Source organism: Magnolia sinica, chromosome 12 (assembly GCF_029962835.1).
Source record: "Magnolia sinica isolate HGM2019 chromosome 12, MsV1, whole genome shotgun sequence".
In the NCBI taxonomy this organism is placed as follows: Eukaryota; Viridiplantae; Streptophyta; class Magnoliopsida; order Magnoliales; family Magnoliaceae; genus Magnolia; species Magnolia sinica.
In genome coordinates, this window is record NC_080584.1 from 76,571,862 (window position 1) to 76,598,726 (window position 26,865).

Sequence of the window (26,865 nt, forward strand, 5' to 3'; positions counted from 1 at the left end):
TGTATGTAAATTTTGTTAGAAATGCCGCTAAAGGTACTAAAAATGCCGTTAAAAGATGTAGCAAGTGCTGCGAAAAGATCAGTGAAACGCCGCTAAAAGCTTTTAAAAACGCCGCTAAGCCGATAATAGAAATTCCTCTTAATTCTTTACTAATCCTTTCACACAAATTCTTGTTAATTCTGACTAATCCTTTCCTATAATTGCTGTCCTACAATCAAATCTCCATCAATCTAACTATCAAATTTCTATCTGAATAACTATCAAAAACCTATGATTGAATGACAAGAATATGAATTACCCGATAATCTAACATTCATCAAGACAACAATTAGCACAATATCAACAAAATTGCAATTAATGGTCTATTTAAAGTTTTCAAAACAAACTATAAATGTCTTCCTTTCCTAGCCTTTCACATGAACTATTTCAGTACGGTCCCCTTCTACACCGATCATATGTCTTCCTTTCCTAACCACATCTTTTGGCAAATGTCTACAACACCAACCTCACTGGCCATGATCACGTGTCCACTATGTGTAATATAGGCCCTTTTCTTGCAATGAGCCTAAATTCCTCCCTGAGAAGTTTCCCTGCAATGGGCTGAGAAGCATATAGCTGATTCGATAAGTGGCACAGCATTGAGATTATACTGCTTGGAGCTGTAGAGTGCTGCAGAACCAAGCCCTCTATTTGTTGAAGACTTGAACCTTTATAAACAATCAAGGCCTATGATAAACAAGAAAATAAAAGGACAATCAGCTTCACAAGTCACCTCTATAGTTGGGAAAGTGTCACAGTAAAAAAAAATTGTCATTGTATCAATTGGAACTTTTCTTCTCTTTTCTTTCTTTTTTCATTTCATTTTTTCTTAATGATTTGCCTTCAATTGGAACTTCAATCACATGAATAAATTGTCATTGTATCAAACTATACGGTGCTACAAGGCTTACAAGCACCACAATATAACCCCTACTCAATTGCTTGCTGGCAGGTATTGCAAATCATAAGCAACAAAGGAAACAAAAATTGGCCTTGTAAAAGAAAACCAGTAAGAAAAACACACCAAGTATGAAAAAGTTTAGAAAGAAAAAGCAAACAAAAGTCATCACCTGATATTCTTGAAGTGGATTTCATTGCTAGTCAGGCATGTACAAGAAGCATCCAAAACCTGAAGAAATAAGAAAACTCAACAGTCAAAATGTATATGATAAATATGATTGATTCAGTTCATTCATATTCGTATGATTCCATTAATTTACCTTAGGGCCCGTTTAGCCGGTCGGATTGGAAGGGATTGGATGGTATTGGAAGGGATTGGAAGTTAAATCCCGGGATTGGCCGGGCATGCCAAACAGAGTTGGTAATTTGATCCCAATCCCATGGATCTTAAGACAATCCACTGACAACACCATCATTACCTTTAAATCCCCTCCAATCCACCCTAATCCGTTCAAATTTGCCTGGGACATGTTCGGTTCATGGGATTGGAAGGGATGGGAAGGTTTAATCCCCAGATTGGCTAGGCGTGCCAAATAGACTGGATATAGCAATCCAAGGATATAGCAATCCCATGGATCTTAAGATAATCCACTGACAACACCATCATTACTTAGAAATCCATGCCATCCATCCTAATACCATTCAATCCCTTCCAATCCACCCGGCCAAACGGGCCCTTAGATACTCTAACAAGACCATGATAGAGGTGGTGATAATGGACAAGATGGCTTTTTCACTCGCACAAGATAGGGTCCTAGATAAGAATTTTGGCAACCAAGAAAAAAAAGATCCTTGAAGCAGACCCTAAGAAGTTGGGACAAGATACTTCTCTTCTACTAAGTCTATCCAACAAAGAAAAATAAACAAGGAGCAGCCTGCAGTTTCTAAATGCTAAGTAAATTCCTAGCATTTAAATAGCAAAAGGAAACAAACCAAAATCGCAACTTGCTATGAGAAACTAATGAAAAACAAACAAAAAACAATGATAAGGCCACTGAATCCTAGCTTTTTTAACATAAGATGCCTTAAAATGTAACCAAAAGGAAAACAAACACAATCTAATTCTCAGGCAATATCTGACCAAAACTTAGATATAACCAACTCTGCATGGTCCTGCAACCCCATTTAGAAAAAAAAATCGCAAGGAGAGATGAAATGCCGACCTTCTGCTTCTTGAACCTTTCATTCTCTTCTTCCAGACGTGAAACCTTGTTCTCCAGCTTGTTCGTGTATGCCTGCCACAATGAGGAATAAATTCTTAGTCTTAAAAAAAAACAGAAAATGGAAGTGACTGGTTTTCAAAACAAGCAACCTGATTTTCCATTTCATTTTTTTAATGCGTGCATGGTTGTATGATGAAATCCATGTTTTTATGTGTGTATATGCATTCATGAATGGATGGAGTATGGATGGATGTATGTATGCTTGCACGGATGGATGGATGAGGTGTGTTTGTGAATGTGTGTATGCATGCATCATGATGGATGGATGGATTCACAATTTTCTCCATGTTTGCCTAAGTCAACAATATGTGCTTTTAGGCCCCATTAAGGGAAAATTTATTATTCCTAAATATGTAAACATGCATCTTAATATTCAGTTAGAACAAAATCTAGGATTGTTTTTTGAAAGGTCAAAAGATATTAGTACCTAGATGCATGGTGCAAAAACAATTGTCTGACTGACACTCATTTGATTTGATGCAACAGGGCTGTAATGACCTGGGAATTTTTGTGTTAATCTTTCCTTAGTAGTTGTTTTTGGGGGTAATTAGCACTATACTCGATTGCTTGTGAAATTTGCATCAATCACTTTAAATTGGATCTGCATGACTCAAAACCTGTAGATTAGTTAGCGCCATGTTACTCTGAAATCTGGGATCCATCGCTAAATCCAGTTGTTCTAGAGAATTTTTGGAAGTTCTGGATCGGACCTGGACCGCGCGTCGAAAGTCCGATAGCGATGATCTTAGGCTGTTGCGGTCACCATGTTGGGCTTGACCATCACCTCGAAAATCAAGTCCATGTGATGTTCTGGGTCGATTTGATTGAGTCTGGAGTGAAGAGTGTGAGAACGGTTGGAAAGTAGATGTGATTTTATGAAATCTGAGTCGTGTCGCTTGGGGCGATGATTTTAAGCAATCTGATCTTTGGATTCTGACCCAATTTCACCCTCTGATCAGGGAAGGTGGCCCAGGCATGTCCTTATGCTTGTGGACCTGATCGAGATTCTGTGACGGTTGAATTGAGTGTGGTCCGCCACGGCTGATCTAAAGATTTGGTTGGTACGAAAACTCAGCTTGACCTAGATCCATGGTCAGTGAACTTAAGTCCGACCTTTCGTGGCATTTGGCCCACCAGAAGTGCTTCGTTGGATCGCGAGAGGCAGGTTTTGGTTATACCCTAAGTATACCTTGACCTTGGGGTTATTTTCATCAATGTTAGGCCTATTTATAGACCTTCAAACCCTAGCTCTCCTTTCCATACGAATTTTCTCTAACCCTAGCTTGGAAAGAGAGGGAAAGTGAGAGAGAAGTTGGTGAATCATCATAGATTCTTTCTTGTTCTCCATCATCCTTGAACCTTCACTTTGAATCGTTATTCTGACGATTCTGAGTTCATCTTTGGTTAAGTTAACCTAACCCTAATCTGTGTTAGAGCTTAGAATAGTCTTGGTATTATTGTATCTTATTTCTATTCTTGCTTTAGGGTATTCTATCACCGTTGACGAAGACAACTCGTCTGAAATCAATTCGGTGTTCTTTTCTGGCTTAAGGTACGGACTTTAAGTGTATAGGTTATGGTTTTCAAGGCTTTCAATGCCAGTGAATGATTTATTCTTGTTATGGATGAGATTTCACATGCCAAATGTTGTGTTTACTTTGCGTTCCTGATATACATGTGTTATATTGAGACTTGTGTATTCTATGTGTATGTATAAAGTACCGTATACGTATAAAATATGCACTTGTGTTTGCCATGATTATTTGTCATGTATGTATGCTAGATGTATGTATGACAACCCCTTGGTAAAAGAAATTGTCCAAATGTGTGTATTTCAACATACGTCATATATGTTGTATTATGTATTCTAAGTGTTTGTAGAAATGTCTGAATGATCTAAAGTGTGATGTTTCCACCTAGTATGGGCGTTGAGGAGTGATTCTCAACTCTCCCACTAGCGTGTATGATTTCCTTCTTGCTAGTTACATTCCTTGTTGTTTAAGTTCAAGCATTACTTATGCTTACATTTATGTTAAGTTGATATTCTTCAAATGCTTGAGTACCACATGATTGAAGTTGTTATTCCTTTACTGTTCTACATTCAATACGAATATCTGTGGTAGTGTAATGTGTGTGGGACTATGCATTAGTCCAGGAAATCGGTAATCGGCCTTAAGATCGTGGATGAGGTTGCTTTCGCCACGTAGGATGTATTAGACGAACCCAAGTTGTATTAGAGTTGGCGGTAGTGGTTTGGCCACGCGGAGTGTTTGCGCACTCTATGTCGTTCAACCTAACGTGCGCTCGTACTAGTCGAGTCGTCAAGTAACCCGATTGTTTGATGTATGTTCACCATGTATGGACACTACTGCTTGAATCTAGGGTACCAAACTTACCGTTGAAATCCTATTAACCATGGTACCTTAATCCACTAAGACTCATGAGCCGGACATAGTGGTATGGGACACCGTGGTCGAGCTGTCGGCCTACACTGGGGTAACGAGCCTCCCCGTAGTGACCAGTGAGCAACCAAACTCGTGAGCTGATTATGGTAGTATAGGACACTATATTCGTGCTGTCGGCCTACATTGATTGGTGACGAGCCCTTTGTAGTAACCTCGAGCATGCCTGGATACCGCATTGAGGTGACAAGCCTTGGTGTAGTAATGAAGGTATAATAGGCGTGCATTGATTGGTGACGAGCCCTTTGCAATGACCTCAGACCATATGATCGTATGAGATGACTAGGACTGACGACCCTAGAATGGATCACTGTTTGGATGGTGATATGAGGAAGGTATCTTAGCTTCCCAATCCTGCTATATGAAAAGGACTAATAATAACTTGGTAATCATATTCATGCACCGCATTTGCATGTGCTTTGTAGACGTGGCGCACTTTGAGGTGGTATCATGTGTAACGTAAGATGAAGACGCTGAGGGTGTACGCGTGAGGGCACGCATCATTCTGCATACATCCTTGCATTAACAAGAGTACTTAGGACTTGTTTACTTATTCTACTTTATCATTACTGCTTGATTGAACTGATAACATGTTAACCAATGCCTTATTATTCCACTGAGTTGATCACTCACTCCCACGTTCTGGGGCGGTGTTAAACACCCACCAGACTCTGTCTTAGGTTTTGATGTTGCAGATGTTGATGCGACTTCTGAGGCAGAGCGGGAGATGGATGATGATGAGGCTGCTTTATCTTATATGCAGTTTTCAGACGGGTTCTAGCGAGCCTTGTTCTGATGCGCCGGATTTTGAGATTATTTTTGGGAATTAAATGATGTAATCTATTACTTGTAATTTTGATAAGTAACACTTTCATTACGACCTGGTATGTATACGTACTTCAGGGATTTGCACTTGTACACATATATTTCTATAAGTCTTCCACTTGCTTTCTTCACTTATCCCTGAATTATATCTGTGTTTTGGCTTAATCTATTCCATGTTTTATGCACTAATACAGTCAACATACATCCATCATTAAATATGTTGCATAAGTGATGTTTTGGAACTCGGGAGCTGAGTTATGCTCGACCCCCGAATTTCAGGGCGTTACAAGGGCTGATGATATATTTTGACAACTCAAAATGGTTGGAAAAGATCAGGGCCAAATTACCTTGTTGGATCGTGCATGTGTAACAGAAAACTGAGATTGGTCGTTGATGACAGGGAATGAAGAATCGCCAATGCAATCGTTGTTCTAAGACAATTATGAAACTTAAGTATCATGCAGTCCATGTAAATTCACAAACTGTTAAAAGAAAGCCAACTATTGTCTAGTGTTAGGACTTACTCTTTCATACACATAAGTTTCCATTGGCATGAGCAACGACAAAAGTGCCTTCACTTTCAGGAACCCATGCGATGTTGGTGCATCGACTGTGGAAAATAACATTTGCAACTTTAGGCTAGCAAGCACATGAGATCTTCTATAGGAACAAACAAGCATCAAGTCATCTAAGAAATTGCATATAATAAACAGAACCAACAAGGGATGTGACCATTAACATGTTGAAAGAAGTTATAACCTAATACAATATTATAATGCTTGCAATCTGCTTTTCCTTGCCTGGCTATGTAAAGAAGACATTTTATCTTTTAATAACCAAAAGAAGATTCAGCTTTCATTAAAAAAAAAAAATCTCTTCTTTTTCTTTTCCTTTCTTTCTTTCTTTTTCCTTTTTTTTTCCCCATCTTTTAAAGATAACCAAAGCTTTATAAAGAGAGAGAAAAGGGTGAGAACAAAACAACATTAAGGGAGAGGCAACAAGGAATCCACGGTGAGTGACCTTCTCACTGCTTCCTCTTTCGCACGAGTATTAGCAACCTTTTTTGTATCCATTTGAAAATTATTTCTGCAACTACTCCTTGAATGCAGCAACAACTCACAATGAGAATTAAGCATTGAGATGAAGATGTGCAATGCACACACACGCACATGTGAGCATCCATTGTTATCAAATTTCCCCTTCATAGAGAAGGGTTGTATTATTTTTGTGAGGACGTACACTTCAGATTTAAGCAGTTACTGTTCAAGCATGTCAATACTAATAATGTGAGCTTTTTCTGATGGAAAAACATGTTGAAGGGTCTTTTCCTACTTTTTGTTGATGAGAAAAAGTTTGCGCATTCTCCTAGTTCCTGTTGATGAAGCAGAGGTGTAGGTTCCACCCCCAACTATTGTTGATGAGAAAATGGTGGATTCCAACAAGCAATCCTTACACTTCTCCAGATTTTGGATTCTTGGTAGAAGAAACTAGGTGAGCATTGTGAGAGGAACATGAGATTTCCACTTATTACCCAAACAAGAACTCAAATTTGGAATCCATCTTTCAATAATTCTCTTGAAAATCATCATTGGATGATTATTGTTTTTTTTTTCCCCTTTCTTTCGCCTTGGATTTCACATGTCTTTCGTGTAATCCACGGAGATGCAAAATCATGTAACCATTTAAAAGTTTGCACCAATGGGTTGGTTTAGTTATCATCTAGTGCATGAAAAGATTTTATTATTATTTTTTTAAATCATTTTAGTGTATACAACCTGGATTCTTGTATACAAAATAGATATTTTTTTCCATTCAAATTAACTGCAGTTTACTGCACCGATTGCATTCTTCAGTTTGCTGATTCAGTTTTTAACACATCAAAACTGAAAGAAAGATAGGCCCGATAGTTGAACGCCTCTTTCTTATGGAACCGAATGCAGTATAGTACAAGTATATTCTGGAACTATCTTATAAAACCCATGTTAAGGAAGTATGTTTGACAGATGAAGTTACCAAGCAATAATTTCAAAAAGGGAGCAGCCACAATTTACACCCACCTTTGTCACTAGCATACAGTCAATTTTTCCATTTGGGAATTGAAATAGTACAAAAGCATAATATTTCAGCTTTTTATGTCCAATGCACCTCACAACTTTCTGTGACCAGCTGTGGTCCTTCATTATGGTGTAGAGAACACACAAAATAGTCACTTAAATACATCCAGACAAATCACAGTAGCACTTCTCTAACATTCAAAATTTTCAAAACCAAATTGGGAAAAAGAGAATCAAAGTAAACTAAATCAGATTTGAAAGTTGGTCAAATCATAAATAGGCGTATTATGGACGGAGACATTGTTTTCATTAATAGGCCACCTAGTACTCATAAACATTCATTACAAGCATTTTCTGTCTATGTGCATGACGACCATACTGTTAAGATCAATCCTCTTATTTGTGCTCCCCTAGGTGTGGCTTTTGATGGGGATTGTGTTCATATATTTTATCCATAGTCTCTACCAGTAAAGGCAAAAGTTTTGGAGCTGTTTTGTGTTGAAAAGCAAATCTGTGGTTCTCATAGTGGTAGTCTGAATTTACAACTAGTGCATGATTCTTTATTGTCACTGAAACTCATGTTTAGGACTTTTTTTCTTGAACAAAGAGATTGCGCAACAATTGGCTATGTGTGTTTCACCAGTTTTACCAGAACCTGCTTTGCTTAAGGCTCACCGTACAGGTCCTCTGTGGACGGTTTTTCAAATAGTACATAGTAGACAAGGAATGGCCCACTACAACCAATAGCCAAGATCAAAATAGCTAGCCACAAGCACTCTGGTGCAACCACTGCATACACAGCTGCCATGAATGAAACCATTAGCACCAGGCATACAATGATCGTAAGCCGATGGCCCCACATAAGCATATCACGTAAAACTCATGTGATGACCCCATGCCTAGATGAAGCAAACAATGACGATAAGTGAGTAATATAATGTGATTGTATTTGAGAACAAGAAAGCTTTGAATGACAATGCTTCACAAGGACTGTAGCCCCTTGGTTTGGGTTGTCATTCCTGTACCCACCCGGCATTGTGAATGCGGCAGCGAAGGTGACAGTGGTGATGAGTGTAGCCACTAATGTGTATGTGCTGACCCTGGCTTTGTATCGCTCATTTCAGTTAGCCACGTCGATGTTTTGCAGCCTTATTTCTTGGATTCCACTAGGTATTTGCTGTCGTCGTCCATGGATCGCACCATGATATCTCAAGTATTTCAAGATGAGCAGCTGTGTGAGAGGAAGTGTTAGTTGGTATCCCAATCCATAGGATTAGAAGGCTGGTAATCTGCCCATACCTGATTTATTAGGTGTTTTGATAGACCCACCACCATCATCTTAGCTCCTCTCGGACATAGTTCCAAAACTCGATGACTTGACTAGGCATCTGACCCAGTGAACTCGACTCAGCTGCATTCTAGGTTGAGTTGTCCTGTAAATTTGTACTTTTTACTGGACTGTGCTGGACTTGGGTGTTCACTTGGATAGCAAGGATCTCAACCATTGGACAATAGCACTTCAGCTATTTATTTTAGATATTTTATATTAGGGAAATTCTCTAGTGCTCTTAAAGCATTATAAGTTACAGTTCTCCTAGTCTCATCTATCCATTTGAATAGTTCAATCCATCAATCTGAACTGCCTAGTCCAGAACATGATGGACTACCATGCGGAAAACACACTGATTGAATGATCCAGGACACATCACCTTTGCTGCTTCACTTGAGATCAAATTACAATGAACTTGTAGAGTTGCAAGTGGAAAGCTACCTGAAAACTGTAAAACTGCTTATCGTGCTTGTATTTTAAAGTTATCTGCTTTAGGTAATTTGATAGATTCTAAAAATGATTCAGCTATCAGTAAGGTTGTTCAACAACTTGGCTTTTTGAGGCTTCAACTTTATGACCGAGGGAAGTTTTATTGCTAAAAGATTGGTTGAGGATATGAGTTTCCACTTCCAAAATAAGTATTCTGTTAATGGTGTTGACTATCCTTTTGAGGCATTTGGGTTAGTTAAGAGCTCCTTTTTTCAAGGTCTGACCCCCTATGAAGAGTTGGTCCATTCCATATCATCCAGGGAAGTGTTGATTCGTTCTTCTAGGGGACTTACTGAACCAGGAACTTTGTTTAAAAATCTAATGTTGATTACCAAGCTTTGGCAAAAAGTAAGGAAAACTAATTCAAGATAGAGAACTCACAGTTTTGAACTTCTCCATGTTTGTCTCAAGACAACTCTCTAATTCTGACATTTTCCCAGTGCCATAGCTATTCGCCAAGTCAACGTAAGGCTGCCATGAAGTAACATTTTATGAGTGTATTAAACTTAAACTTAATTGAATACTATCACAAAAGACATAAAATGGAAGAAAATAATACAACTCACCTTGTCGCCCTTTTCCCTCCTCCTTTACCCGGGCTTGGGACCGGCAATGCAAGAAGTTGCATTGGCGGAGTTAAAAAAGGGCTTAAGCTCCATTTGGTTTCAGAAAAAAATTATATTCATAAAGATTGATGTGAAGACCAAATGGAGCCTAAGACTTAGATGCAAATTTACTAAAAGGTATGATAAGAACTCTTACCTTACAAATATGCAAACAGAAGAGATTAAATTAAAGACATGCAAATGTAAAATTCAAATCACAAATCATAATCTTATAAAACTAAGATTAAATTAAAGAGATTAGATGAGTTTAGATGTGCCCTCTATAATTAAACTAAGATAAAAATAAATTGTTTAGATGTGTCTAACTCAATCCAAAAGTCTGAAACCACAGATCCCTACTACCCCCACTTACAAAAGATGTTTACAGTTCCAAATACTTAATAAAAACTTCTCTCATGTAGTCATCATCCATTTCTGTCTGCAACCTATAAAAAATAACAAAAATAAATCAATTACTATTCACAATCTCATACAATAAGTTCTATTGCTTAAATAATAATAATAATAAAATAAAAAATAAAAAATAAAAACTTACCATACATAAAGTGGTGGGCCAAGCAATACTCGTTCCAATTTCATCCCCAATTGTTTTATATCGTCCATGGGTCCTTATCAAATCCTCATCATGTACCATTGCCACTTGAATAGATACTTCCCAGAAACCAACTCCAAGTTTTTGCCCCCCTACTTTGGCAATGGATCCGTGCTCAAAACGGTTCCTTTAGCTACAGTATCCCCAGGCCTTACAATACTCTTAAGAAGAACTTGAGTCACATTAGTGCAACTCGTAGAATTCCCCTTATTCACCAAGTCTCTCTATAAATGATAAATCAATGTCAATTCTTGTATACAGCTCGAACTATGTATAATTGAAAACATATTACACATAAAAATATACATGTATATATTATAATTACCTGAGGGGTTGGAACCAAGTGGCTTGATGATGAGGAGGGTTGGTTCAAGTTGAGATTAGCTGAAATACCTAATAATGTAGCTAGATTAATGCTTGGATTCGTTATGGCAGCCATCAATGTTGTCATAGTTTCTCTTAGTGAAGATATTTGAACATCTCTATCAGCCATAGTTTCTCTTAGTGAAGATATTTGAGCATCTCTATCAGCCATAGTTTCTCTTAGGGAAGATATTTCAGCATGCAATTCCTCATATTGTTCATCTATCTTCTGAGCATTGGAGGTCATCCCTTGGGACTGGACACTGTGGGATATTGTGCCCTATATATCAGAAGGAGAGGGACCTAACCCGTAAGTGCGGACACGGCCATGCCGTTCGTCACCCATGACTTCCGAGAATATAACTTTCCTCGCAGTGCTGTTATGTGAAGCTTTTGGCTGCTGCGAAGTTCGTTCATTTAATTGTTCCTACAATTAAAAATCACCAATTTAGATTTGATATTGCTAAAAGATTAAACAAAATAAGAAGATACAGATACATACCATTGCTCTTGCTGAGGCCTCATCCACAGGCATCCCATTCTTGCATGTATGTGTCAACAAGAACATATCTACTCGGGTTAAATCCTCCCCATTGGCCCTCTTGTTTCTCTATCATTATTTAAATAAGTTATATATGAGAAATAGATTGACATCAAATTATTAGGTGATTAATAAAAAATTACCTCTTCTTCACGTATTCGCGTAAAGCTCTTCGTGCCTGCAGTGTGGCCAATGCATTGTTTTCTTCAATTTTCCGTATTTATCTTATTACGGACCTAAAATGTGACACATCAACAGAGTAATTTATGAAATTTCAGCTTAAGACAGTTGTATAATTTCATAATGTGAAGGTTTTAGTAACTACTCATCACATACCTTTGCCTCTTCAGAGTTCCAAAACTTAATGAGGGCCTTCCACTGATCCATTTGGACACGCTCATTGAGGTCTGCTAGCCGCGCCTCATCATTATCATGAGGCGAGTAGTGGAATTTCTTCAGTTCGCACTTCCAGTCCCTCCATTTTTTTCCAATTGACATCAACACCTAAGATTTAATCTCTTTGTCAAATTGAAACTTGGACTGCATCACATGAACAAAGTAGACAATCACATATTGAATAAAGAATAAATAATAAAATAATAAAATACATAAAACAAATCACCATTACCATGACAAGTTCGTACATATCATCCTTCTTCTCGTTTGGCACTACCCTCCAATTAGAATATGTAAGGGGTGCGTAATCCCCATTACGTGCTATTGTCCCCAAAAAGTTTGTCAGCTTGCTAACATTTTCATTAACGGGTTGCCCTAGATTGTTGGTGGTAATAAAAATGCATTGCCCTTCATGCATGTTCCAAACTTGATGGCATCGTGTGGGGCCTCGACTCCTTCTCTTCGTGAACAACAAATCTGTTGAAAAAAATGCACATAAATAATATGCAGACTTGTATAGTTCATTAGCAAAAAATACATTAAATTTTTAAGGATATTAGAACCAATGCATAACATACCACTAGAAGTATCCTCTAATGAATCAACTGTCTGGTGTGGATCCTGAGGCAAACTTTGGGAGAGACCTGCCATAGGTGGGGGAAGCTGGGGATGAGAAGGACCCGCTGTAGACTCGGGCAACAAAGACTGGACTGGACCCAATGTAGCCGAGAAAGGCTGATGCTGGGAGGGACCCGCTATAGGCTGGGGCAACTAAGGCTGAGAGGGACTCACATCAGTCTCGGGTAGCTAAGGCTGATTGATGCCACCAGTCATAAGGCTTATCGGTAGCCTAGTCGTGCGTTTAGAACGAGCACATTTCATGTCTTTAGAAGAACCTAAGTTTCATTAGTGAACAGATGCATGTTGATAAGACGATTCAATTTTGAATAAATAAATAACAGAACCATATGAAAAAAGACATTTTAATTTCTATTTCATACATAAGGAAAACATGGTACTTAAGAAATCAATTATTGTACAAAATGTCATCTCCAATGGGATCAGATAACTCGGTATCATCTATTTGTTCTTCTACCATCGGCTAGGTGGGTGGTAAATATGTGACAATTGTTGTACCATCGACATCTGTCCTTTCCCAGCTAACAGTGTCATCACTCGAGTCCTCCAAACATTGATCATCGCAGGGCGACATGCCTAAGAATGTATCAACTCATCTGCAGACTCTTGCCCATGCATCTCAAATAAGTCTCTAGGTTTCGTCCTCACTACAACATGCCAATCCTTCTCGATGATGTCTTGTACATAAAACACCTGCTCAGCTTGAGATGCAAACACAAATAGTTCATTAGACAAATGTTGACCTGTATGGCATAATCGTTTCAAATTCACAAGTGTGAACCCCAACCCATCCCTCTTAACACCCCTGCCTTGAGATCGAACATTAACCCAATCACACCTAAATAATACAACCTTCCGAGTACCACAATATTCCAGTTCTATGATGTCCGTCAATACACCATAGTATGTTACATCCCTGCAATGGGATTTCTGTCATTGGCACTTGCGAAGCTTGATGTCTTTGCGGTCAGAACAACTCCACTATGTTGAGTTTTTCTTTTTTTCTCACGATTTTGGTGTGAAATCTAAAGTCGTTTACAATAAAACCCTTATATCTTCTTGCCATACTAGGACCCCGAGCTAGCCATCTATGGTCTTCTGAAACCTGCTCATTCCTTTCATAGCGCAACTGTTCAACCTATCCAGATACCAAAAATATTCATTCGAAAGCTCATGTTTGAATAATAAAGAATAAGAAACAAAAAACATGCACATGTCCTTGAACTTATCAAATCGACCACTTACACGATTACTAACCCATTTATAAAATGTATCATTATGAATGCATTCTATGTCCCTTGGCAGTGCGCGACGATTCATCCGCTTAACAACATTCATATGTTCTCTGTAAAAGTCATTAGTTTAAGAAAAAAAAAAGAGAGTAAATTTATCTATGTATAAATTAAGTCCTATAGTTGGCTTACTCAAGAAATGGGCTGAGTTCATGGCAGTTAAACAGGACATATTGATGTGCCTGTGCAAATGTAACGTTATCCAGTACACAATCCTCAAACTTCCCTAATGCACGACCTACTAGTGGGAAAATAGAGGATTGTTCTTCTATAACAGTGTTACCATAGTCATCATTTTGTATTGGCCGATTGAACCTTGTCTCTGTACCATGCAGGTACCTCGAGCAGAATGTTAAGCATTTCTTTTACCAAGTACCCTTCCGCAATTGATCCCTCGGGCCGACTTCTATTACGCACATACGACTTTAATGTGAGTAGATATTTGTGATCACCAATAATAAAAAGTTTAAAAATATATGGTTGATTAGCATGACTAATATAGCATGACAAATAATTTTAATTTGTAAACATTAACACACACCTCTCAATGGGGTACATCCATCGATATTGTACCGGTCCAGCTATTTTTGCCTCACCCGCTAAATGAATGGTCAAATGCACCATAATATCAAAAAAAGCTGGTGAAAAAATCTTTTCTAAATGGTAAAGTGTTAACACAATTCGAGATTCCAATCGGTCAAAGTCTCTTACTCGACCAACTTTGTAACATAATTCTCTAAAGAATCCGCTCAATTCAAGTAAGACTGAGATTATGTTCTTAGGTAATGTTGTTCGTATCACAATTGGAAGTAGTTGTTGTATCGTAATATGACAGTCGTGACTCTTGAGTCCTGAAATTTTACGCTCTTTGAGATGTACACAACGTGAAATATTGGCTGCATAACCATCTGAAACTTTCACCCGCTTTAAGATTTTACAAAAATCATCCTTCTCACTTGGTGACATAGTAAAGCATGCGGGTGGCAAATATGTCTTGTTAAATGAAAGTTGTTTTGGGTGTAATGTTTATCTTATACCCATATCTTGTAGGTCAAGACGTGCCTTTACACTATCCTTTGTTTTCCCTGCAATATTCAACAGCGTCGCAAGCACATTGTCACATACATTGTTTTTAATATGCATCACATCCAAATTATGACGCAATAGATTATGCTCCCAATACGACAAATCAAGGAAAATGCTATTCTTTTTCCAGTTATATCTTTCTTCCTCATTGTCTTCTCGTCTTCTCTTATGCCCATGACTGTCTATAGTCTTCTTCCCAAAGGTGACATTAATTCCCTGCAACTGGGCCAACACATCAGAACCAAATAGTGGAGTTAGCGCCTCACCAAATTCTTCCGTTGCATCAAAGGATCTGCTATCAGTTTTAAACTTATGATCATGTTCTAAAAATCTACGATGACCCATATAACAAAACTTTCGACTATGTTTTAACCATTTAGACGAAGTGTCCTTATTATAACAAGGACAAGCGAGACGTCCTTTAGTGCTCCATCCAGACAAGTTTGCATATGCAGGGAAGTCATTGATAGTCCACAACAATGCCGCACGTAATCGAAACGTCTCATTGCTTGAGGCATCATAAGTGTCTGCACCAACCTCCCATAATTCCTTCAACTCATTTATCAAAGGTTGCATATACACGTCAATGTCATTACGGGGTCTATAAGGGCCAGGAATAAGTAAGGACAACATGAGATTAGGTTCCTTCATACACATCCATGGTGGTAAGTTATATGGTATCAGAATAACAGGACATGTGCCGTGAGCAATACTCATTGTCCTGAATGGATTGAAACCGTCAGCTACTAACCCAAGTCTAACATTACGACCGTCCGAAGAAAAGCTTAGGTGGTTGTGGTCAAAAGTTTTCCACACTGGGGAATCAGCAGGATGCCTTAATATTCCATCCTCGGTGCGTCCTACTTCATGCCATTTCATAGAGGAAGCTGTTTTTGATGACAAACACAACCTTTGAAGCCTTGGTTTCAAGGGAAAATGACGCAATATCTTAGCTGGAATTTTTTGATCCTTTGCAAAGGAAGAAGATCCCTCATCATCTGACTGATGTTCAGCCATTTTCCATCTGGAAGTACCATATATAGCACATGATTGCTCATTGATGACCTCCTTCCAGTACAACATACAATCATTGGGACATGCATTAATTTTGTTATATTTGAGGCCTAACTCCCCAATAATCTTCTTCATTTCATAGAAAGACTTTGACAACATTTCACCCTCGGGAAGAGCCTCCTTCAACAATTCAAGTAACATGGTGAATGATTTATCACTCCATCCACCAAAGCACTTTATGTGATATAGTTTCATAACGAAAGAAAGTTTAGTGAATTTCTTACAACCTACGTACAATTCCTGATCAGCATCTTCTACCAATTTGAAAAATTGTTGTGCTTCAGTATTCTGCCCCTGTGTAGGTCCGTATGACGTGTGGCCCGCATCACTCTTTTCACCATTTAGATTTGAAATACCGAATACATCATGTAACAATCCGTGCATATCATCGTGTGGATCTGGATTATCACCTACGACATTTGTGGTAGCAGGCATGGAAGAAGACGTAACCTCCCCATGGAAACGCCAGTAGGTGTAACTTGTATTAAATCCATCACACGCGATATGATCATATGTTACTTCTCGAGACACCCAGAAGTTATTATTACAGCTCTCACATGGACATCGGATCCTCCCTCCATTACTTGCATTTGCAAATGCAAAATCTATAAATTTTGCAGCTCCATTTAAGTATGCGTCGCTGACCCTAAATCAGATAATGAAATTAGAGGATATGTCAAAAGAACACATCTTGACCACTAAACCACAACAACTAAGATGAGAAGTTTCTAAATGGATACCTTGGTAGATGAATCCAACTCTTATCCATAAGTATCTTCCTCAACCACTCAGACGGGTTAGTGAAAATACACTCTGGGCCTGACAAAGCTTCCTAATATAATTTAAACAAGCCCCATTATCATCCGTTCATTTAGCAAAGGAAGCCAAGTTACAATAATAATTTGCCCCCCTAAAAAGACATCCCATCACCTCTTCAATCTACACAGAATGGTTTTAGCCAAGATATATTAAGTAACCCTAGCCAAAATAACTGGAGAAATGTTTAATCTACACAACTAAAAGTACTGAGAACACAAGTACCTCTCTTGTTGAATTACTTTAAGAACGCCATAACCAAGATAAGTCTTGCACACCAGTGGAATGTTTCTTGGAAGAATTTTACTCCACTACCATTATATGAGCATCGAAAATCACAAAAGGCAAACATTTCTACAGAAATCCACCCAATAGTTAAAATTGATGTCCCGAAACCAAAAATGGATCAAACCATAAAAACCAAAGCATAGACTCCAAAGGTCTTTGTAAATTTCTTCATCTATTGCATAAACAACGCTAAATGATAGTTCCAAGCATAAGATCTTTGTAAATTTTCTCATTGTAAATGATAGTTCCAGGTAGGCCATACAATCCATGGTTAGGTGTTCTCCCAAGCTAGCAATCCCAAGAGGGAAAAAAATAGCTTAAAACTAGGAATAAGAAAACATTACCTTAATGTAAGTGAGGGGCCTCGGCCTTTATGATACCATGTGCAATAGGAGGTAAGAATGTCAAGTGCAAATACCTGAGCAAAGCACATAAAGAGAAAATAGCTCAGTTATAGGCATAGATACTGCTACATTGATGTTTTTGAACATGTCATTCTAAGCCAAAAAAATTAAAAAAAATGAAAAACATAGATTTGCTAAGCCACACGTGTGTGTAGTAAAGCTCATTTACAAGTGTCAGCATGGCACAATTGGTACAAGACCCAATCCATTATATTACAGGAGGAAATGGAGAGAAATCACAAATCATCATCATCAGGTAATGTTAATGATTTTATTTTTTTCACAGAAAGGTTGCAACAAACCCACTCTTACGAATTTTTTTCCAAGCTTCTTTGAAGCCTCGCTCAGTCTAACACTTGAAACAATAAGCCATGCATCATGTGGAGTTATAAAACAAAATTAGAAACTTCTAGCAAACAAAGGGATTCCATCAAACTTTTGAACTAAAAATGAAAAAGAATTGCAGTGGACAATGGACATTGCTCACCAAAGAGTTCAAGGCCTTTCACAATTGTGACACATTTGTGTTTATTTCGAACAACCTTTTCAATGACAACTTCTTGTTTCTCTTACACAAACATTTGCATTTCAATGAAGAACAGAAACTGATGGAACATTACTAACTCAGATATGAATGACTGGAGTATTAGTCTCGATATAAAATGATGAAAACTCAACAATTGCGAAGTTGGCAATGGCAAAAGAAAGATTGATAGCATGAAGTCATCATATAGAATCATAACCCCAACAAGTTCATGTCGCTATCTAGTTTTGAATAGTATTTTTGTTCTGCAATAAAAAGTCATTCCTAAACATGAATAAACAAATGCACATCACAAATCAATTAACCTTTAAAACTATAAATCCAGAATGTTCAAATGAGTTAATCATAGAACAAAACTACTCAAACAACCATGAAGCTATATAATCAATTAACCGCTGAGTAGCAGCAAAACAAAAATCAGCTACCAATATTGCTCTGAAACTGACTGTGATTAACACTTAAATCATAGAACAAAACTACTCAAACCGCTGAGTAGCAGCAAAACAAATCAGGACCTTACAGTTCATTCCATGCTTCTAAGCATCCCATGCTAACTAAGTTCATTCAAGCCATAGATTAAACCCTCTTCTAGCATATTGGATGTCCCTTGGTTGGAGGAACTGAGCATGCTTCATTTGTTTCCACCTTAATTATCCATCCATTTAAATTTTCAAGTCCTACCAAAAAGGAACCTCGAAATAGAGGCGAACATGAAATGTTTCCTGTTTCTCTCAATGCCTCGAACAATGGGCAGTTGATGATTAGTATCCATCTCCTGAATCAATATTGCAAGTGTTCTGCAGGCCTCAGGGTACATCCAAATAGAAACTTGCATTATTAAATAAAAAAGAGAGAAAAAGAAAAGAAACATAATACCTCAACCTACATCACAAACATGTGGATTGCTATCATGTGTTTAACAAACCAACAAGCATCGCTTATTCCAATGAACTGTAACAAGTTGAAATAACACATGAAAAAAATAAAAAATTTACTATCTTTCCCAACAGTAAGAAGGAACTAAAGAATATAGAACATTTACTCAATAATATTAACACTAAAACCAAAAAAGACATGCATCCAATTGCAATCGCCAATAACGACAAAACTTGGTCACCAAGTCACATCTTGCTAATCAAGAAGCATGAAAATATATCAAAACAAAAACAGAGCAAAGTGATCTGTCATTTTGAAAAGACTAGTGAACCAAGCATTCATCCATACCGTATGTCCCAAAATCTTAGTCCTTCATGTCCAGCAGTCACTATTACATTTGCACTCTCTACATCTTTGCACATCATATACTTGCATTTCAGACAAATCAATCAAAAAAAAAACACACACACACACACACACACACACACACACACAAAAGATAGAAATACAAGATCATCATTGTCTACTTCTTCTTAGCCTTAACCCAGTTAATTGTGGTTGGCTATATGAATATTGTTCTAACATTCCACTCTAAACAGTGAGGATAGACAGCTTGGATGCTTGACACATTAGACAGCTTGGCAAATACAGTTCGGAGGGGCATGGAATGGTAGGCATTCATTATAATAATTAGCAAGCCTCCATAAAACATTATAACAAGAGAAAATAACACCCACATTGCTGAAGAAATGCTATTGCTGTATTCAAAAGATGAAATTAACAAAAATAAGACTCATGCTTTGCTAGCACCACAATGACAATGATAAAGCCTTTAGAAGAAACAAAAAAGTAGGCCAGATGAGAAGTTTCAGCCAGTATCTTAAATAGCTTACACTACCTTCAACCTACGTAGCTCATTAAAATAGCTTTAAGTCACATGTAGTAGATACTACACACAAAGTAGCATATGGTACAAACTACATAGCTCACATTCCATCAATGGACAAGATTAAACAGTAGCCCACTAACAAAAAAAAAAAGAAGACTGGAGGATCATACAATTTCTATGAAGACTCCAAAACCTTCTAGTACTTTACAAATCTAAAATGGTTCTGGAAAATGGACATCTAGGCGGGGCCTAAATGTAGGGGGCACCACTGACTTACTAAATTGTAGCCGCATAACTGTTATAGAGCAAGATCTTGGGCCAAAATGGAAAATGTTGTCGGATCTAAACCCCAGCTGTACCCATCAAGATTGAAAATTGAGGCCTCAGCCCCATCCTCTGGAAACTTGACCAAAAACATTCAAACCCATCCAATGACTGCATGGCATTTACCAAGCTAACACCAATAGAAAGAAAACCCGTGATGGCAAATCAGAAATTGAACTCAACATCAAATATCCACATATAAAATGTATCAAATCAATCCTTTTTTCCAACATCAAATATCCAGATATGACATGTATCAAATCAATCCTTTTTTTAATGGTGCCTACAACTTCGCATATGGTTTTCAAAATAGATCTAAATAGGAAACGATACTCTTGAATTATCTTTTTTTTAAAAAAAACATAACATTTGCACAAACTAATCTTCAAATTACCAAAAAGGAGAAAATATATCACTCCCTACTATTTCAGTACTTGAGCCACAAAAAACAGAACATTAAAAGCCAAACAGCTCATTGCCATGGAAATTCGTAAATCAAAATGAAGACTTGAGGCCTTGTATTTATTTCGATAGTAGTCATCATCACTACTACTAACAGCCCATTTTAACTTCCATCCCTACTTCCCTCCACATCATTAAGATTTTCAAATCAGCACTCAGCGAATCCCAATTCAGAAAGCTTCAAATGAGCTTCAGCATAATCTGCAAAGAAAGCATCCTCATCGGCAGCATATTTTTCAACAAGGGGATAGAAAACTGGATCACTAAGAAGGGCTTTGTCTGTTGGAAGCTAGAGAAGACCCTCTTTCTCTTCACTCAGAAGCTCTATGAAGTAGGTATTATCGAAGATCAGGGGATCAGTAGTCCAAGCTCCCTCAAATCCAGAGGGCTCCTTGTGGCACCTTCCCAGGGTGTGTCCACCAGAGAGAGCAACAATGTCTTGATCACTGAGACCCATGTGACCAAATACATCCCTCAAGTGGTCAGAACCTTTGGTGGCTTCTAGAAGGTGGCCTTCTGGAGGGGGTTCAGGCTTGTCCTCCCTCCCAGGATGGAAAGGAACCTCAGGGCCTCCAGTAACTTCTACACCAACAACACCAGCCAACTGGTCAAAATTAACATTAGACAAGATGGAGAACTACACCCTGATGGGCTCTAAGAGCCTGATAGCGATGTCAAGGCCATTGTTGGCGCCATGAGAAAGCTCAGCCGGCTTCCTGATTGTCCCAAATGGACCACCTGTCCTCATCTTAACATCGTAAGTACCAGCTGAGTGCCATGCCAATCGGAGAATAATGGGGGCACAATGTTTCACAGCAATGAGTCCCCTGAGCTTCCTCTTGCATTTCTCAATTGGCTGCTTGTATTCATCGCTCACAGTGGGATATGACTTCCCCATGCTTTCTAAAGGGATGAAGGAGAGGGAGTGTGTGGGTGTTGAGAGCAAAAGCCAAGGAACAAAAAGGGTAGATGGCATGAGCAGAACCTACTCTTGAATTATCTAATCCTGATAAAAACATAGCAATCAATCGATCAACCAAATATGTTGTGATAAACTCGCATTCCATGTTGTACCTCCCATCATAAGGAAAAAACCCTAGAAATCGAACAAATCATGCTGATAAGAATAATGATAACTATAGATCATGTACCTTCCCTTCTATTCATAACAGAGCATAGAAACAACAAAACCCTAGAAATCCAAGGAAGCAAATGATCCAGTGAATCTCCTCCTGTAAAATCCCAAATCCAGACAAGTCAACAAAACCATTAAAGATTTAAAGAGAGAGAGAGAGAGAGCATTAAGACCTTATTCGCTCGTTGCTCTCTCAAAACCTGGAGCAATCTCAAAACTTGGGAGATTCGTGAGAGGAATGAGATGCAGAGACAGAGAGATGAAAGGGAATTAGGGGAGTAGAGGGCCAGGAGAGAGAGAGAGGGAAGGGAATCTGGGGCGTAGGGGGTGGGAGAGAGAGAGAGAGGGAAGGGAATCGGGGGCGTAGGGGGCGAGAGAGAGAGAGAGAGAGAGAGAGAGAGAGAGAGAGAGAGAGAATTTCGGTAGGATATCGAAGGGAGGAGAGAAGAGGGAAGATGGGTTTTGGTAGAAAATAGGTGGGAGAAGAAGAAGCGGGATGGAATTTAGGATGGGCGCGCGCATTTTGGATTCGGGAATAGGGCTGTAATTGGGTTTTTTTTTAATTTCAAAATAGCAGCGGTGGCCCATTTTGTACATGGGCGGCCACATGAAAACGCCCCTCATTTCAGCTACAGTGGCAGTTTGTTGTGGCTGCTTGTGCTAAAAACGCCCCTAATAGCTATATTTCTTGTAGTGAAAAAGAATAGAAGCCACACCTATCCTATACCGACCCACCCGCAAAACCAGACACACAACAAAGGGCTGATCAGAGGAGCTATACAAAAGGACTCCTGTAGAACCCACACGAAAGACCGAAAGAAAGAAAGCTGAAGCATGGACTACACTCACAGATTTCCCAAGCCAGCCTTGTCCAGGACCAAAAGACCTCTTATCCTCCTCAGTAATTCTGACGAGGAGCGGTAAAAGGAGTTAGGATAGCCTTCAGACGCCAACTTGGCTAACGCGTCAGCCACTGAATTTCCTTCCCGGAGAATGTGCCTAAAAGACAGGTTGAGGCTACAGCGAAGTCACTGGATGGCTCCCAGCCTATACCAAATATTCCAAGGGCAATGAGACATGGGAGCGTCTGCAGCATCCACCACTACCTTCGAGTCTGATTCAACGATGATTCGGGAAAATCCCAATTTGCTACATAAAGTAATGCCATCTAGCATGGCCTGGGCCTCCGCGCTCTTGTTAGTGGATAGGCCGTAGTACCTATTAAAGGCGAAGATGACCCTGCCTTGGGGGTCCCTAAGCACCCCACCCACTCTACTCTCCCTCGGGTTCCCACGAGAGGAACCATTGACATTTAGCTTTACCCAGCCCTGGCACAGCTTATGCCACCTGACAATCTGAGGAGCAGCTTCAGTGGGACCCCTGCCATCAACCAAATGCAAAGCCTGCATGGAAACCGAGTCCTTGAAGGACCGAGATTTGCTGGGTGGCAGGAGATTGCCGATTTCCCGCATCCATCTTAACACTCAACCAATGACCGCATAGCTAGACATTTTGGCCCCTTCAAGCCGCGACGTGTTGCGACTAAGCCATACCTCCCAAATGATAAGCGCTAGAGCTAGGCCCAAGAGATACTTGAAACGAGAGGAAGAAGAGGCCCGAGAGACCCAAAAATTGATCTTCTACTGTATGGTCTGATCGCGGATTACTGGGATATCAAAAATCCTGTGGAAGTATGCCCAAACCTTGGAAGCAATGATCCCATAGCAGAGAATGTGGTCCAAACTGTCGACTGTTTAAGTTGGTGGGGAGAGGAGGGTTGGCTGAACGCCAGCTGATGACTGATCTGCGGGCAAGTTACTCATCATCGGCTGGAGAGGAGCTACAGGGGCATCAATGATTTGGGAAAGATGGAAATCCCTGTTTGGCGCCCCTACACCTGTAGACAGAGTCGAAGAAGGGCCATCAACGTGTTTGGTCCTAACTTCAAGGTCCAGCGAGGCCTGGGGGTGGTGCAGACCATCAAAACTGAGGTTAGCTGAGGGTCCTGACCTGTGTAGTGGCTGCTGCATGGCGCTATGAGATTGCGAGGTGTGGATCCCTGGGCCATTAGTGCACTGACCGCTGACATTCTCAGGCTCATTGTCCCTTGAGCAGCATTCACACCTGCACACTAGATTGACGCCAGAATTCTGCATTATCGTATCTATAGGGATAGCTGCATGCATAATCTTCCAAAGAAAAATGCCAATTTTTAGGGGAAGCACATCATTCCAAGCCCAATGCGTCCAAAGAGGCTTCTGCCGCTGATGCCGAATACCATTCCAACCAGACTTTAAAGAAAATCTGCTCGACGAAGTCAAGTCCCAAGCCAACACATCTTTCTCGTCAGATAATGGAATTGGGTTTTCCAAAACCGACTGAATAGTGGTTTTAGGGAGAAAGTCCTGAATGAGATGACAGATGGGGCTGCCATCCTGAGCGAGAATATCACTGAGCTTTGCCTCCCGAAGCTGGGTAGGGATAGGGCCTATCACTGTTGAAGCTAAAAAACCATCACCTGACCAATTTTTGTACCAAAAATTAACTCTTCCTTTACTAATAAGCCATTTAGAGTGGGTGATTACAAATGGAAGAGATCTGAATATATCCTTCTAGACGGTTGAATTAACTGTTGAATTCCTTTTAGAAGAATGAATGAGCTTGTGGGAATATTTTGCCATCATTAGTCTCGCCCAAAGAGACCTCCCCTCTAAGAAGCTTCGTCCCATTTTAATTCTACAAGCTTCCATCATGTCGATCAGGTTTCTGATTCCAAGCCCGCCCTCTGAGATAGGATAACAGATCTTCGCCCTGGAAACCCAGTGCTTTTTCTTTCTTCCTTCTGCACTTCCCCAAAAGAAATTGGGGAAACCTGATTCAAGAATTCTGCAAGTAGCTTTTGGAATATTGATTGATGACAGGATATGTATAGGAATGCTAGTTAAAACATGCTTGATAAGGGTCAGTCTGGAAGCAGGATTGAGAAACCTTGATTTCCAACCCTCAATCTTGCCCAGGACCTTTTGGACTAGCGGAACTAATAACGAAGCCTTGACTTTGCCCTTGGAGAGAGGAATACCGAGGTAGGTGCAATGGAGATTAGCCTATTTGAATCTAGTGATAGCTTTGATTCTCAGGGCTATACTTGGCGGCACCTTCTTGGAGAGAATAAATGATGTTTTGATTGTGTTCACCTTCTGGCCTGACTCCTCTTCATATTCCTTGATGAAGGAAAGTAGGGAGTGAATTGTCGTAAGCCTGGCATTGGAGAACAAAATTGCATCATCTGCAAACAATAAATGGGTTAGCATAGGACAGTTATGTGGAAGTTTGAATGGCTAGCAAGCTCCTAATAGGAACAAATTGTGGATTCCCCGACTGAAGACATCAGCTGCTAGGATAAACAAGGATGGAGAAAGCGGGTCCCCTTGTCGTAAACCTCTAGAAGATGGGAAGAAACCAAAGGCCCTACCATTAATTAGAACCAAAAACTAGCTACCCATCCAACAATGCTGGGCTTAGTGAATCCACCCCTGGTGAAAGCCAAATCTTTGGAGCACTTGGGTTAAAAAAGGCCATTCAACCCGGTCATACGCTTTTTCCATGTCCAAATTAAGAATCCCTCCAAACACTTTGCGATCCAATTCATGAGTCATCTCCCTTGCGATTGAAATCTTCTCTGCTATATATCTGCCCTTAAGAAAAGCCCCTCGTTCTTCTCAGATGATGGAGGGAAGGAAAAAGGCTAATCGAGATGCTACAGTTTTGGAGAAAATCTTCATAATCCCATTATAAAGGCTAATGGGACGATAGTCCCCAATGAATTTCAGGTTTAACTTCTTGGGAATGAGGCAAATGTTGGTGCATTAGAAAGCTCTTGGCATGGGGCCTCCTACAAAAAAAATCCTTCACCGCTTCAAAAATATCTGTTCCAACAATGTCCCAACATGCTGAGAAGAAAGCACCTCCAAAACCGTCCGAACCGGGGGCGCTATCAACCAGGATGGCTAACGCTGCTGCCTTCACTTCTTCAAACATGATAGGACTCATCAGATCCGAGTTCATTTGCTCCGTTACAATCTTCGGGATATAAGATAAAATAGCCCCATTCGCGTCCCTGTCTTGTGAGGAGAAAAGAGCCCTAAAGTAATCCTCGGCCGCCCTCCCTATATCCTCGTTTTCTTCAAGGGTCTCTCTCGAAGTAGAGATGATTTTGTCTATCCTCTATTTTCTGCGCTTCCCCAAAACTGGCTCATGAAAAAATTTAGAGTTCCCGTCCCCATCTTTCAACCAAGAAATTCTGGACTTTTGTTTCCAAAATAACTCTTGTTGAAGCTCAGCCAACTTGTAATTATGTCGGGCTACATTCAGCTTTTCTAAGTTAGCTGTAGAGTTGGATTGAATAAGGTTTAATTCAGCCTTGGCAACCTCCTCCTCTGCCCTATTCACCTTGTTGTGGATGTCCCAAAAAACTATTCTATTCCAATATTTAAGGGCCCTTTTTAAGTGCTTCATTTTTATGAACACTTTAAACAGTGGAGCGGCAGCCACTTCAACATTTCAGACTTCCTTTACTACCCTTTTAAAGTCGTCATGGGTGGTCCACATTCATTGGAAGCGGAAGGGCCGAGGGAAGTCTGTACTATCATCCTTAAAGGTCAAAAGGATCGGAGAATGGTCCGAGACTGATCTTGAGAGGTGATCAATTTTGAATGTCAGAAGCGAACTCATCCAGGGAGCATTAATAAGAATCCTATCCAGCCTTGCCCATCTGCGACCCCCAATAGTCCTATTGTTGCACCATGTGAAAGTGGATCCATTAAAACCAGCAACATCGATTCCGTGAGAGAGGATTCACCCCCAATTCTCTCCTCTATGTGAACCGTAGAGTTAAAATCCCCACAAACCATCTAAGGACCAGACACTATGGTTGATATCCTCCTTAATTCATCCCAAAAGACTTTCCTCCTGTCCATATTACAATTAGCATAAACCACAGAAATCATAACAGGTGGGGAGTTTTCAATTGAAACCAAATAGGAGACACATTGCCTGGAAGCTGAAACGGATTGAATTTGGATGCCTTGGACTGCCAATATCCAAATACGGCCCTCTGTCGCTTCCTCCATTAATTGA

General features: G+C 39.6%; 2 protein-coding genes, 1 long non-coding RNA gene and 1 pseudogene across 7 annotated transcripts; all 4 read right to left on the reverse strand.

Moving 5' to 3' along the window:
• Positions 1-413: 413 nt before the first annotated feature.
• On the reverse strand, positions 414-9,853 carry LOC131221782 (uncharacterized). 4 transcript variants are annotated; one of them, XM_058217089.1, is made up of 5 exons: positions 6,034-6,762; positions 5,857-5,940; positions 2,163-2,234; positions 1,110-1,168; positions 414-707 (listed from the first exon to the last, which is right to left on the reverse strand). In XM_058217089.1, exons 1-5 carry the CDS (start codon positions 6,187-6,189, stop codon positions 566-568), a joined length of 513 nt encoding a protein of 170 aa, XP_058073072.1. In that variant the 5' UTR covers positions 6,190-6,762; the 3' UTR covers positions 414-565. The 4 variants fall into 4 exon arrangements, 2 of the variants coding, with proteins under 2 accessions (XP_058073072.1, XP_058073073.1); XM_058217090.1 differs by having other exon boundaries at positions 628-726; XR_009159588.1 differs by lacking the exons at positions 2,163-2,234; positions 5,857-5,940; positions 6,034-6,762 and adding an exon at positions 9,764-9,853 and having other exon boundaries at positions 414-600.
• Positions 9,854-10,564: 711 nt separating this feature from the next.
• Positions 10,565-11,627, reverse strand: LOC131221784 (uncharacterized). Its single transcript, XM_058217091.1, has 3 exons — positions 11,466-11,627; positions 10,926-11,390; positions 10,565-10,824 (listed from the first exon to the last, which is right to left on the reverse strand). The coding sequence occupies exons 2-3, from the start codon at positions 11,208-11,210 to the stop codon at positions 10,693-10,695; spliced, it is 417 nt and encodes a 138-aa protein (XP_058073074.1). The 5' UTR covers positions 11,211-11,390; positions 11,466-11,627; the 3' UTR covers positions 10,565-10,692.
• A 218-nt stretch (positions 11,628-11,845) lies between these two features.
• Positions 11,846-20,078, reverse strand: LOC131221787 (uncharacterized). Of its 2 annotated transcripts, XR_009159592.1 has the most exons (6): positions 19,268-20,078; positions 17,987-18,994; positions 17,440-17,513; positions 12,479-12,796; positions 12,133-12,377; positions 11,846-12,044 (listed from the first exon to the last, which is right to left on the reverse strand). It is a non-coding gene; the product is annotated as an uncharacterized LOC131221787 (long non-coding RNA). The 2 variants fall into 2 exon arrangements; XR_009159591.1 differs by lacking the exon at positions 17,987-18,994.
• A 422-nt stretch (positions 20,079-20,500) lies between these two features.
• Positions 20,501-22,257, reverse strand: LOC131221781 (L-ascorbate peroxidase, cytosolic-like; annotated as a pseudogene).
• Positions 22,258-26,865: the final 4,608 nt, after the last annotated feature.